General features: G+C 39.9%; 1 protein-coding gene and 2 long non-coding RNA genes across 4 annotated transcripts; 2 read left to right on the top strand and 1 right to left on the bottom strand.

Annotated features, from left to right (window-relative positions):
* The first annotated feature begins 1,327 nt into the window (after nt 1-1,327).
* Nucleotides 1,328-4,299, top strand: LOC147317953 (natterin-3-like). 2 transcript variants are annotated; one of them, XM_086313001.1, is made up of 3 exons: nt 1,328-1,375; nt 1,620-1,697; nt 2,386-4,299. In XM_086313001.1, the coding sequence occupies exons 1-3, from the start codon at nt 1,369-1,371 to the stop codon at nt 3,543-3,545; spliced, it is 1,245 nt and encodes a 414-aa protein (XP_086169127.1). In that variant the 5' UTR covers nt 1,328-1,368; the 3' UTR covers nt 3,546-4,299. The 2 variants fall into 2 exon arrangements, with proteins under 2 accessions (XP_086169127.1, XP_086169126.1); XM_086313000.1 differs by lacking the exon at nt 1,328-1,375 and having other exon boundaries at nt 1,491-1,697.
* A 5,225-nt stretch (nt 4,300-9,524) lies between these two features.
* On the top strand, nt 9,525-12,071 carry LOC147317952 (uncharacterized). The gene is made up of 3 exons (XR_015131681.1): nt 9,525-9,644; nt 10,817-10,911; nt 11,049-12,071. It is a non-coding gene; the product is annotated as an uncharacterized LOC147317952 (long non-coding RNA).
* On the bottom strand, nt 11,316-13,402 carry LOC147317951 (uncharacterized). Its single transcript, XR_015131680.1, has 3 exons — nt 13,169-13,402; nt 12,418-12,506; nt 11,316-12,219 (listed from the first exon to the last, which is right to left on the bottom strand). It is a non-coding gene; the product is annotated as an uncharacterized LOC147317951 (long non-coding RNA).
* Between the last annotated feature and the right edge of the window lie 717 nt (nt 13,403-14,119).

Raw genomic sequence — 14,119 nt, 5'->3', positions numbered from 1 at the left:
TTGTCAGATTAAGATAAACTTCCTTTTCACGAATGTGTGACTTCTTCATCCAAGTAACCAGGACAAAAAGAGAACATAATTATTAATTTACACATTAATATACATAACACATAAGATGTGTTTTCATAGTCGACAATGTCGTAGAGGTGTTCTTTTGCATTTAAGTCACCATAAATGATTCAAATGAAACAAAAGCGTGAGGATTTTTCCTTATTAGACTTCTTTGTGCCTCTTCTCTGCCACCTGTCCAATCAATTCACCAGATATTTCTCCAGGAAATAGCATCACCATTCCTAAATTACTTAAACCTTAGTAAACATATGTCAGGTGAGCGTGGGAGCCAGTCAATTGTTTTAGCACCTTGATCCTTCAGGAACTGCCTGCATCCTTGCCACATTTGCATTGACGTGCACCAGGAGGAACCTGAGACCTGCTGCACCAGCATAGGGTCTAACAGCTGGTTTACACCTCATTTATTTAACATCAAGAGTGCTTAATGGCCAAGCATTAAACAAACTGTTAAAATAATTATTTAGGAATTTGTCTTCGACTTCGACTTCCTACTACTTTATTTCTGTATATTTTATTCCTTTTTTTTTTTTTGCCTGTCCCGTTTGGCTCTTTTGCCATCAGAATTGTTGTCTAAAGGCAAAGAAAGATGCCCAACGGATTTACTTTACCAAATGGACCATCCCAGCCTTGCCATAATGGTCCATTTGATTCACCTTTTATTGTTTATTTTATTTTCACTTGCTGAATACGGGACAGACTTGACTGGAGGAAAGAAGGGGAGAAAGAAAGAGGGAAAGAGAAACAGCTGAGAAGAGGGACGGGGGAGAAGGGCAAAAAACAAAAACCAACAGAATGGGCAGGAAAGAAAAAAAGCATATATCAATCACCTGGATCACCTGTTGAGAAAGAAAAAAGAAAACAAGCAGAAGAGAACAAGAGTAATAGAATAAACAACATCACAATGATATATGGGAATATGACAGTAAATACTAAATATTAAACATTATTGTGCAGCACATAAGATCAACAGAACACAGTGTATATTTTATAAGTATAAGTATATTTTATTCCAACAGTGCTGCAGGAAAGAAAAATCTGTAAAGGCAGAGAGTTGGCACTATTCCCTCAGCATTTTCACAAATCACACCAAAGGTGAAGTATTGATATCAAGCAGTAAACCAAAATATGTGTTCCATCACAGAAATATAACAGCAAAATATTTTCAGGGAACTCCCTCACATCCTATTTTTATCCCACTGGCCTCCTTACAAGGGAGTGGAAAGGAAAAGTAAGCACACACATACTTAATCACAAGGAAGTCACAGGGCAGTTGAAGCAAGCGAAAGCAGACCGAAGATGCAAGGTGAGCACTGCTTGTTTGCCAATTTTAACAAAAGCTACACATTTTTAAAACAGGTTGTAAACGTAAAGATTTTTGTTAAACATATTTTTAGCTCCTCTTTCAAAGGGAATTCCCCATCTTGAGACAGTTCACACTCTTGACTCAGTGTCTTCATAGTTTTGCGGTTCAGAGCTTTTATTGATTTTATACACTCCTGATTATATGATTTTCCCCCCTGTTTTCATATCCCACATAAATTTCCCAGTGTTGTTGCTGCTGATCCTGCTAATTCTGTCTTCAGCCAGTTCTCATGACATTGAGAACACTACGCAGCAGAAAGACGGTAAGCACAAACTGTCAGCAGAAATTTGGTAAATTATATGCTTATAATCAAATGTCTGACAGCAAAGGTTAATAACTTAATTTCATACTGTTTCAAACAGGTTTAAAAGTAATAGGTATAGTGTGCCAAACAGACATAGAGCACAACGCCCAAGCAGTATATACTTGTATTATAAAACACAGAAGCAGAATATAAATATTTATTTGGAGTTGGGCCCAGCTCTTGGATAACATCTGGAAAGGAAATTCCGTTCCAAGAAAAGAGCAGAAAAACAACCCCTCCCTCCCTTCCCTCTTATATTGAGTTAGGTTACCAACACATGTTGTCACAATCACATTTTAGGAAAAAAGTAGAAGTAAAATATTAAGGAAATATTATAATATTTCCTTAATAGTATAATAAGGAAATACACAGAAGTAAAATGATAATATATCATGATTATGTATTTTTTTTCCTATTGATGCTGTATAATGATGCTCTTATATGTTGTATTTCGATAGCACCTGGTCATCAAGCAAAATGATGCAAATGAAAGCAATTAATAAAAATCTCAAAAATCTTTATACTGCTACTTTTACTCTGGTGGTTAATGATTTTTTCATCATTTTACTTTTTGTGTGCTTGCATTTTAAAATTTCATGCTTGTCCTTTTCCTTTTTTTATTATCCACTTTTATCCACATGAACAGATTCCAGTGGCATCCCTCCAACTGCAGTGAACAGACTGATGCTAACAAATCTGCCACTTCTAAGTGTTCATAACTTCAGACAGAAGAGGCAAGTTCAGTCTTCCTCCGTTGTCCCTATCAATGGCACTAACCTGATGTGGGTGACCTGGAACAACTCTCTTCCTAATCATACCGTCTCACTTTACAATGGCTATACTAATCGAGTTGATTATATTTGTAAGTACAAGTGTGACGCTGGCTTTTATACGCCCGGAAAGGGTCGATATTGCTACTATCCTAGTGCAATAGAAAAGAGAGGTTTTCCATTTGAAATATTGGTTAACAAAGACAACTTTGAGATCCTGGAGTGGAAGGCTGGTTCGTATGGTTCAGTACCGAAGAATTCAGTCTGGACCTGCCCAGGGAAGCAAATATATGTGGGCAAGAACCATTATGGACTGGGGAAGGTGTCCACTCAAGATAAGGCTTTCTACTTGCCTTTTAACAAAAGAGAACATTGGTACAACAACTATGAGGTCCTGACCATCAGTGAAAATGTAATCAGCCAGACGATTTACAATGTCAGATACAACAAGGATCATTCTGAAATCTTCAAATTTCCTCCTGAGGTCATGCATGAAGCAACCATGAGCAACTATGAATGTCACCCAGTAGTGAAAACAGAGACACTCTCAAAGACATATCAGGTGCAGCAGAGGTGGGACTTCACCTTTTCTATCAAGTTCGGGACTAAAACAACCATTAAGGCTGGCATTCCATTCACTGTGAGAGGAACTGTTGAAGTCAGCACAGAGGTGCAGTTTCAGTTTACAACGGGAACCACTGTGACAGAGAGTATGACTGACACTGCCTCTGTGGTGCTTACCGTGCCACCAAACCACTCCTGTAAATTTTCCACTGTTCGGCACAAAGAAAAAGTTGAGATGTCATTCACAGCACTCCTCAGGCGTACTTATGGTGATGGAAAGATCCACACAACTTCAATCATTGGGACATATGACAGCATTCAGGTTGGAAAAGTCCAGGCTGTGGTCGATCGATGTGAACTTCTAGTAAAATTCAAGCCTTGTCCAGTCCAATGCAAATCCAGTGTGATGTCTGATAATGTACACCTTGTTTTTCTTCTCTTTACATCATTTTCCTGTTCATACAGGATTTGAATCAGTATGCGGTGACCTTTGCTGTTGTCCATTGGCATTGAATTAGACTGAAACAGCAAATTATTAGATTAGTTTTTGTTTACCAACTTTTATGCAAACCTTTCTAATGACTGTAAACACCTATGAGCTATATCATTCCTTCATGTTAGCTTCACTTTTTAGACCTGGAAATGACGATATTGTTTTACCATTTATTGTATGTTTATGACAGGAAACACACTCTTGATATTACCTGTTTTACAAACCATAGCAGATGCTAGCAATGTAGTTGACATACGAGTGTGTACAAGAAGTAGCTGATTGTGGTTAAAGGTTAGTATAGAAGCTGCTACTAGAAATTCTCTGGTGCTGCTGACTTGAAGCCTGAAATCAAAATGACAGAAACCATAAGGTGGATCATGGTGCTGTGTACCTAAGATTTATAGAAAAATATTTTACTGCCACTAAAATCCAAAAAGAGTAATAATAATACAACGAGTGAAATGCAATATTGGTTAAAAAAAAGAAAAGAAACTTTTACTGTTGATCAGTAACTTTCAGTGTATCACATGCTTGCAAGCAATGAGAAACAGACATAGTAAAAACAAACCCATTCACTGCTTTTCTGAGTGAATGGGTTAAATGCAGAGAGGAAATCCCTACGGGGATAAATAAAGTATATGTTAAATAGGAGCATGCAAGTCAATTTTTATCACACATACACTTATTGATCCAAACTGAATGGGTCACTCAACCACAAATGTTTTAGTTTCAAACCCACAGCTCTGGAGGTCCTGAAAGGAATGTATGAGAATGCTGCAGCTTTCTTGTCCATGAAGAACAGCCAAAGTAATACGGGTTGTATATTGTGACTCTCTATCATTAGCTGGGGATTACTGGGCCACAGTGTGTGATAAGCAAAGTGGTCTTTTAGCGCCATCTGCTGGATTTATCAAATATTCAAGTTTAGGCCTTTCAGGGGTTTCTACTGTACATACTTACACTGGATTTTTAAATGAAGGTGATCATATCTGCTGCTTTATTTGATTTGTTTCTATATTTTTAGTGCTTAATCCCGGCTATATTATTATTTATGATGTGACCAACTGTATAAAGCTCCCCACGCAGCTTTATTTTTTCATATCTAGTATTTGTAAAACCCACCACTAATCTTATGCCAGGCAGTCTCTCCAGTGAAATGCACAATAAAGCTCTGGTATGTGAAACCCCAAGGAACCCTGCAGATGAGGAGATATAGTTTTTAATATTGTGAAGTGTCCAGATGGGTCCAGATCTGTCTCACTCTGGTCTACATGACGCTAGAAGCTACATTCAAGCTTCCATCATCATCTTCACCACCATCAGTGTCTAAACTCCAGGGCTGTCATGTCCTAACTTCTATTACCACTGGGATTATGTTCTGCTATCATTAGTGTCTAATTGCCAGATAGCTTAATTAAATGCAAATCAGGGTCCACAGTGCCAATCAGAGAGTATTGGGCCCACAGGAGGACATCAGGACCTCAAGCCACCATCATGAAGTCTGTTTCTGATTGTTTGGTCAGAGACATTCACATCAGTAACCTCCTAGAAACAGGACTCTGACAGTGCTCATCCTGTCCCTGCACAATGGAGCAGATACCAGTCCTGCGATGGGTTGAGGGCCTTCTACATCCCTGTCCAGCTCTCTTAGAGTAGCTTTCTGTCTCCTGGAATCTCTTTCATCTTCTTGCCCTGGGAGACAGATTCTGGCGATGATACATATAAATTTGCAATCCTGGAAGAGATGGATTATCTGTACAAGATCTGTAGTGTCCAAGTATTACCTCATGCTAACAGCAGTAACACTGTAAGTAAGAAAAGATGAAGAGTGAAAATGTCAGAAATCTCCACCACTAAAACCATTCCTGTTTTGCGGGTCTTCTCGCTGTTGCTACTCGAGTGCACCTGCTGTTGATTTCATTAACATCAAAGCGACTGAAACTGATTAACAACCCCCTCTGCTACTTCACTGACTAGATCAGACTTGATGATGTACTCTGTTTAAAAAGTGTTCCTTGAATTTTTTTGTGCAGGTCAATTTGCTGTGATCTGTTGGGAGAGCATCATCAGAGCTGCTGATATTAACTGACTGGATAAACTAATCAGAAAAGCTGTATTTTGTGTTGAGTTTTATTCTAGTTTTTGTTTCATCTAGTGTCACGGTCTGTGTCGGCAGACCATGGGGAGGTGGGGAAACAGGACCCAAACGCCGGACTCTTCAGTGCAAACAGTGTTTATTTACAAGGTGGTGAAGTAAGCAACAATAAATCCCCTAGTATCCCAGACTCCCGTGTCGTGTCTTCTTCCCAAAAAGTCCCAGTGTAGTGCTCTCTGCTCCAGTGTCTCTGCACTCCCCGTGCTCAATGCTCTCTCTCGTTCCACATTCCTCGTAAAGTCAAACGCAATAATCCAGCGTCGGTGGAAGCTCCATCGCTCTTCTAAATAGCTCCCCCGATGAGCCCAGATGAGGAGCAGGTGTGTGGCAAGGACTTCAGGTGTGGCCAGTCCTCAAGCCAGGCCACGCCCCTCAGGCCTGAAGATGCCTGTAACTTGGCCACAGAAAACAGCAACACACACACACATACCTGCCTACATACGGATGCGGACAGAGATAAGAGGCAGTGCGGACGACACACCAAATGATAATAATAATAATAATAATAATAATAATAATAATAATAACAACAGTCATAGTCCCCATTGCCCACGGACCCCGAGTCCCCAGAGCCGGTCCGTGACATCTAGGTCTCCTTAGTTATCTATCATGTTTCATGTCTGTGTTGTGTCCATGTTGTCAAGCTTGTGTGTCATGTCTATGTCTCTCCATATTTCCGGTTTTATTTTAGAGTCTCATATTTCCATGTTCTTTGTGTTTTGTTTTACTTCCCCCTGTGGCGTCATGTTCATTTGTGTCAGCTGTGTCTCCCCAGGTGTTTCCACTTCCTTTATTAACCTCTTGTGTATTTAAGTCATCTGTCTCCTTGTGTTCTTTGTAGGGTTGTCTGTGTGTGTTCACGTGTTTGGTTTATTTCATAGTTATGTTGTCGCATGTTCCGGTTCAGTTTCATTTTCTTGTCCATAGTCATTGTTTTCATGGTTAGTCAGAATTTTCCCCAGTTCAGGTTTTCAGTTTAGTTTCACCTCGCCTTGTTTTTCTGTTTTTGTTTTGTATCAGCCGCATAAAGGCTCGCTTTTTGTTTAAACACCTGTTCATTTCTCCCGTGTCTGCGTTTAGGGTCCGTTTCATAAAACGCTGGCGTTCCCCGCCGTGACAAACCCTCCATAATACAATATATCTACCTGATAGACAGTAATCTGCCCTTTAATTTTAATATTTGATCACTGTTTTAAATTACGTTTGGGTTTTGTGGTGATTTAGAAATACTTATTCTCTTCCTCTACCTCAGAAAGCTGAGATCCTTTAATGGGTACAGGACATGTCTGCATTTTTCTATTTGCCACTTGTGGTGAGGACAATACAGAGAGTGCAGAATTATTAGGCAAGTTGTATTTCTGAGGAAGAATTTTATTATTGAACAACAACCATGTTCTCAATGAACCCAAAAAACTCATTAATATCAAAGCTGAATGTTTTTGGAAGTAGTTTTTAGTTTGTTTTCAGTTTTAGCTATTTTAGGGGGATATCTGTGTGTGCAGGTGACTATTACTGTGCATAATTATTAGGCAACTTAACAAAAAACAAATATATACCCATTTCAATTATTTATTTTACCAGTGAAACCAATATAACATCTCCACATTCACAAATATACATTTCTGACATTCAAAAACAAAACAAAAACAAATCAGCGACCAATATAGCCACCTTTCTTTGCAAGGACACTCAAAAGCCTGCCATCCATGGATTCTGTCAGTGTTTTGATCTGTTCACCATCAACATTGCGTGCAGCAGCAACCACAGCCTCCCAGACACTGTTCAGAGAGGTGTACTGTTTTCCCTCCTTGTAAATCTCACATTTGATGATGGACCACAGGTTCTCAATGGGGTTCAGATCAGGTGAACAAGGTGGCCATGTCATTAGTTTTTCTTCTTTTATACCCTTTCTTGCCAGCCACGCTGTGGAGTACTTGGACGCGTGTGATGGAGCATTGTCCTGCATTAAAATCATGTTTTCTTGAAGGATGCAGACTTCTTCCTGTACCACTGCTTGAAGAAGGTGTCTTCCAGAAACTGGCAGTAGGACTGGGAGTTGAGCTTGACTCCATCCTCAACCCGAAAAGGCCCCACAAGCTCATCTTTGATGATACCAGCCCAAACCAGTACTCCACCTCCACCTTGCTGGCGTCTGAGTCGGACTGGAGCTCTCTGCCCTTTACCAATCCAGCCATGGGCCCATCCATCTGGCCCATCAAGACTCACTCTCATTTCATCAGTCCATAAAACCTTAGAAAAACCACTCTTGAGATATTTCTTGGCCCAGTCTTGACGTTTCAGCTTGTGTGTCTTGTTCAGTGGTGGTCGTCTTTCAGCCTTTCTTACCTTGGCCCTGTCTCTGAGTATTGCACACCTTGTGCTTTTGGGCACTCCAGTGATGTTGCAGCTCTGAAATATGGCCAAACTGGTGGCAAGTGGCATCTTGGCAGCTGCACGCTTGACTTTTCTCAGTTCATGGGCAGTTATTTTGCATCTTGGTTTTTCCACACGCTTCTTGTGACCCTGTTGACTATTTTGAATGAAACGCTTGATTGTTCGATGATCACGCTTCAGAAGCTTTGCAATTTTGAGACTGCTGCATCCCTCTGCAAGATATCTTACTATTTTTGACTTTTCTGAGCCTGTCAAGTCCTTCTTTTGACCCATTTTGCCAAAGGAAAGGAAGTTGCCTAATAATTATGCACACCTGATATAGGGTGTTGATGTCATTAGACCACACCCCTTCTGATTACAGAGATGCACATCACCTAATATGCTTAATTGGTAGTAGGCTTTCGAGCCTATACAGCTTGGAGTAAGACAACATGCATGAAGAGGATGATGTGGACAAAATACTCATTTGCCTAATAATTCTGCACTCCCTGTACTATATGAGCAGTAAATGTTATATACGTAGTTGTACTTACCTGTGTCTCATGAAAGAGTGCTGGCCATCTGTCCTTGAGCTCTGATACAGGAGGAGAAGTTGTGACAATCTCTTCACGCCGGAGGGCAAAAGTGCGCATCATATGCTGATGAATGAGAGGGATGTCTCTTTCTGCTGAGGTCTTCTTGAACTCCTCTACCATCTCAAGTCTTCTGGTTTCCAGAGACTCCCTTGTTTCTCCAGAAGGATAAGAAGGAAGGAAGTTGACCTCACCTCTCCTAGGTCTTTTAATATTGGCCCTTGGTGAAGCTCCATCTGGGTTTGTTCTGCTGCGCTTTCCAGCATTCACAGCAACATCCATGATGCCAGCTTTAGCAGTGGCGTGTCCAGTGGGGTGGCCTGGGGGGGCACAGGCCACCCCCCCCCAACCAGACTGGCCACCCCAGGTGCCACCCCAAAGGCAAAACAATAAAATTCAATCAAATATCAAATGTCCGATTATGTTTTCACGGTGAAGCTCAGATATCCGAGTGTAAGTGAATGCAGCATCGGCTTCTGCGCTATGCGCATCACGTTAGCAAAGGTAGGAGTATGGGCTCAAAATGTATGGAATCAGAACGATGCCACCTTGAAACGAAACCGAAAAATGGATTGAAACCGAAAAAAAATATTGTAACTGAAATAAATGTACTGAAAAATCTTGTATTGAAACCGAAAAAAAAATTGATAGTGAAAAACAATTAATTGAAACTGTAATTTTTTTGTTTTCGCTTACAATTTTTTTTTTTCGGTTTCAATCTATTTTTCGGTTTCAATCCATTTTTTTTCAGTTTCAAACCATTTTTCGGTTTCAATCCATTTTTCAGTTTCAATCTGCTGGCACTGTTTTGGCGTCCGGGGGCGCGAGGGGGGGGTTTCCGGCCCGCATGTATTTGCATACATTATAGAGGCCACTAGTGCTGACCAAGCTGCCATCTTTCTCTCTTCCCGTCTTTCAATGGCTGCTTCAATTTCAGCTTGAACCTCCAAACCGCAAGTAAGTAATCATTTTTTGTCATCTTTTCTTGCTGTCCCACTGGGCTGGACATTAGTTTAGTTTTTTTAGCTACATCTGGTGAAGTTGTGGTAAAATGCTGGTATTAGCCTATTCGTCGTAGCAAGCTAGCCTGAAGCTAATATTTGCTAAATTTAGGGACACCGGTGTCTCTTCAGGAGTTGGAGGCCGGTGTTCTAGGAGCGGATCTCAGGATCTCAACAGGCAGTGTTGGGCAGTAACATAATACATGCACCGGCGTTACGTATTTAAAATACAAAATATGAGTAAATGTATCCGTTACAATTACTGTTCAATAGGTGATATTGAGAATACAGTTAGTTTGTTGAAATAAATGGATTACATGGCGGTATTTACCTGTTTCATATGTTAGGCTATGGTCTCTCTATTTTTGGTAATTCCACGCCGGTGGAAACCCAAACAAAACACGCAATAAGAGCCTCTAAAAATTATTATACAAAAATGATTTAATATGAAGGCAATAGCAGAGTGTTACAGGCATCGCCCTAAACAATGTAGCCTCATGGGCAGTGTAGTTCGTGCTGCAGGGAGAATGGACTGCCATACCCGTTATGTGTCTGTGAGCGAGGGAGGGAGAGAAAGGAAAAGTACAGCTGTCACGGAGCAGAAACGGGAGCTGGAAGCATGTAAATATAATAATAACCACTAAAGCCAAAAAGAGTGCCTGACGAGCCCAGCTGTAAGTAAGCTGTTAAGACTCGACTGTACACCGTGTTCATGTTTTCCTCCGAAACAATAAGCAGCCTTTCAACGCCTCTCTCTGTCTCTCGCTAGCAAACTTGACCCAGACAACAAAGTAAAGCTAGTTTTCAGCTACGAGCCTGACACGAACCGGACGTATTAGCCAGAGGTCCCTTTACTACGGTTCGGAGCCGCTGACCTGTTTTATATACGCGCTGAATAGTTTTCTACACGAGATCACTGCAGCCTTACCTAATGTCCACCTACTGTTACTCATTTATATTAAGATTTTAACATCTAGTTGGTATTGGTATGGCGAGTAGCCTTCAGTAATAGTAATAAATCACACAGCAATAGCACATTCATGTAGTTGTAAAGTATTCAGAATACATTACTTCTATAATCTTTGGTGAAATACATTTCAAAATTAACCTTCCCAACACTGTCAACAGGTTAGCACCTCATACCACAGTGCAGCAAAGCAGTCTCATGAGCGCTGGGAAGGACAAGCCCAGAGCCCAAAACAGACAGTGCAGGAGAAGACAAGGTTAGTAATTGTATGGTGAAAATTATACTTTGTTATCTTGATTGGCAAAAGAAAAGTAAATACAAAATCTGCTTCTCACATTTAGGGCATTTCCAAGATTTTTTTTTTTTCCAAAACTTCAATTTCTTTCATTACAGCTGTCCTGTGCCAGAAGTTCTGTTGACCCACAGTGAGAGGCATCATTTCAGAAACACCAGGAAGATTGAAACTCGTCGCCAGGATCAAGCAGGGCTCGTGATCTTCACCAGCAGCTCCCTCACAAGAAGGATAAACCCAGCATTTCATGAACACTGATGGAGACCTTTGCTTTGTGTAATATTAGAAGTACTCAGATAATCCTCAGAGGGTCTGGACTTTTACATAATATAATAGAATAGAATTCAACTTTGTTGTCATTGCACATGCACAGGTACAGGGCAACGAAATGCAGTTTGCATCCATCCAGAAGTGCTTTAGCCATGATATAGATATATTAGCAATAGTATAGATATGTAAGTATATTACAGAAATGGGTCTATTATGGTATGTTACAATGTACACGGTATGAAGTATGTTGTGAATATTCTATAACTATAAGTATGTACAGGCTGTAGTGAGTACAAACTATGTACAGGATATAAATATGAAAAACTACAGAAATCTGAGATATACAGTTATACAGAAATGTGAACTATGCAAATTATAAACAGTTGTAGGATTAAAAATCATATGTACAGAATGATTATTTACACAGAACTATACAGTAGTGCAGTTAAGTAATAGCTATAAGCTATAGTAATAGCTTTAAGTCCTGTAGAAAGTTAAATATATGTTGTGCTCACTGGTTACTCTGGTATGAATGACTCTGAATTACTTTATGATAAATAACACACTATTGTCAAAAAACAGTGAAAGAATTCCAGATCACAAGTTTTTAGTTCAAATACAAGTAACAACCTTTGACTTTAATCAGGTTTTATTTAATTGTGTCAGAGAAAACACCATGTGCTCTTCATGTAGCTGAGTACATTCAGTGTTTAAAACGGAAGTTGTGCAGGTCTGAGATCAGCAGTTTTCTGAAACACCAAACTGAGGTACTGTTAATGCTGATGTATAGTGACACAGTTACAGGGGTGATTAATCCTTGTGACTTTTTGTCTTTAAATTGATCAATAAAACAGCTGCAGCTTTCACTGACAGCACATGTGGTACTTTAACCTTTGTACTGTTTTCTTCAGTTAATTTTGGAGTTACTACAAAGATTGAAGACATAGGATGATCTGTCTGCTGTCACTGGGTGGTGCTGAGGTCTGAATCTGAGGACAGCTCCTGTAACCACAAACAGAACAGAATCATCACAAACTGAAATATAAAGTTTATCTCTCAAATCTGAAATACAGCTGATCCTTCTCCGGCCTCACACACTCGGGATCTGAAATTGTTCAGTCCTACAGTTCTGCCGACAGCTGTTTATTTTTTTATTTGTTTTAAAGGCTTTACTAACACATTTTCTAATATCATGTTTACCTTTGAGTTGTTGATGCTTTATAAATGGACATCTGCAAAGATGAGATGATGGAGCAGGTTTCAGTCGAGGTTCAGTCTGCTGCTGCATCCTGGTCACAACATACAGAGGTGTTATCAGCTCAGTATTGAACAAGAAATATTAATGTTTCAAATTATTTGTCCTAAAGGATGCAAGCTGTACAGAGTACTGAACATGTGACTTTGTGAACATAATTCATTAAAAATAATTTGGACAGTTTTTTAACCTGAATATTTGTAACAAACTCAGTAAAAAAAAATAATCAGGGGAAAAATGTAACATTTTAACTTAAGCTGACAAGCGGAAGTAGTTGGTTTCAGTACATAAGTATCGGGCTTTGCTATTTAATCCGTAGCTATTGACTAATGAGGGGAATTTAAAAGTTGGCTTTAATGTCCTTCCACATGTGGAAAACGACAGAAAACATGCTGCTGTTTGCACATATTTAATAATCAGCTCTGCACAGGAGCAGAAGCAGAGTCCAGCCCGTTGCTCTTACAGTATAATACTCATAATAAAAGTACAGTAACCGTGGTTAGTCACTGAGCAGCCCGGTGCGTTTCTCTTGATTTCTTTAGTCAGGGTAAATTCATTCACCTGCACGGGTTAGCTAAACGAACTTTACAAAACATGTTTCCCCGACAGCCGAGTGCTCATTTTAGCTAGCTAGGTCCTTAGGTAGCTAGCTAAGGACCTAAATTACGGATTAGTTTACAAACACATTTAACTTACCAAAAATAATGCGGTGGGGCCTCAGGTCCTCCTGTCCGGTAGTCCAATTTACTGAAGAACACCTCAGACTGTCACTTTGAAATAGTCGGTAATGTAAACGCTGGACCTCTCAGCATCTGCCATTCCCGAACAGACACGTGCGAGTTTGTCCGTGACCGCAGCCGCGTCGTCAGTGTTTTCTCCAGTCATTGGTCAGCATTATAATATATGCAAATACATGCGGGTCGGAATCCCCGCCCCCCAGCGCGCCCCCGTACGCCAAAACAGTGCCAGCAGAGTGAAACTGAAAAATGGTTTGAAACCGAAAAGTGGATTGAAACCGAAAAATGGATTGAAACCGAAAAAAAAAAATTGTAAGCGAAAACAAAAAAATTACAGTTTCAATTAATTGTTTTTCACTATCAATTTTTTTTTCGGTTTCAATACAAGATTTTTCAGTACATTTATTTCAGTTACAATATTTTTTTTCGGTTTCAATCCATTTTTCGGTTTCGTTTCAAGGTGGCATCGTTCTGATTCCATACATTTTGAGCCCATATAGGAGAGCCAAGCACGAAAGATGGCACTGCAGGAAACAATTTTTCGGTGAAAGAAAATGAGGACAGAATAAATGTCCTGGTAAGTAATATTAAGTTTGTTGAGTTTAGTAAACTTCGGTGAAATTAGAATACCAAGGAAAAAAATAACACTTAAAGAATTATTGCAGCCGTCGAATATTTCAGACAGTATGCTACTGAGGGCAGCTAACATAAGAGTTATGAGTTATAAGATATAATCGAAGTTGTAACATTGCTGTATGGAGCTGCAAATTTGGTTGCAGGTTAACATAGCTGGACTGGCCATCGGGCATACCGGGCATATGCCCGGTGACTTATTTTTTTATTTTGTTTTGTAACGGCATGAACAATGAGAGGTGGTGGATTGGCCAGATGCAGGTCGATGTGTAAAAAT

The sequence above is a fragment of the Aulonocara sp. 'chitande type north' Nkhata Bay genome, linkage group LG12 (assembly GCF_057382095.1).
Source record: "Aulonocara sp. 'chitande type north' Nkhata Bay isolate Kocher_YH1m ecotype deep benthic linkage group LG12, A_spYH_male_GT1.1, whole genome shotgun sequence".
Lineage (NCBI taxonomy): Eukaryota > Metazoa > Chordata > Actinopteri > Cichliformes > Cichlidae > Aulonocara > Aulonocara sp. 'chitande type north' Nkhata Bay.
Note: the sequence above shows the minus strand (reverse complement) of the source record. Positions and strands in the feature narration are given on the sequence as shown.

Coding starts and splice junctions, on each gene's coding strand:
- LOC147317953 (XM_086313000.1), top strand. CDS start 1,577: ATGATTTTCCCCCCTGTTTTCATATCCCACATAAATTTCCCAGTGTTG. Junction 1,698..2,385: donor CACTACGCAGCAGAAAGACG/GTAAGCACAAAC, acceptor CCACATGAACAG/ATTCCAGTGGCATCCCTCCA.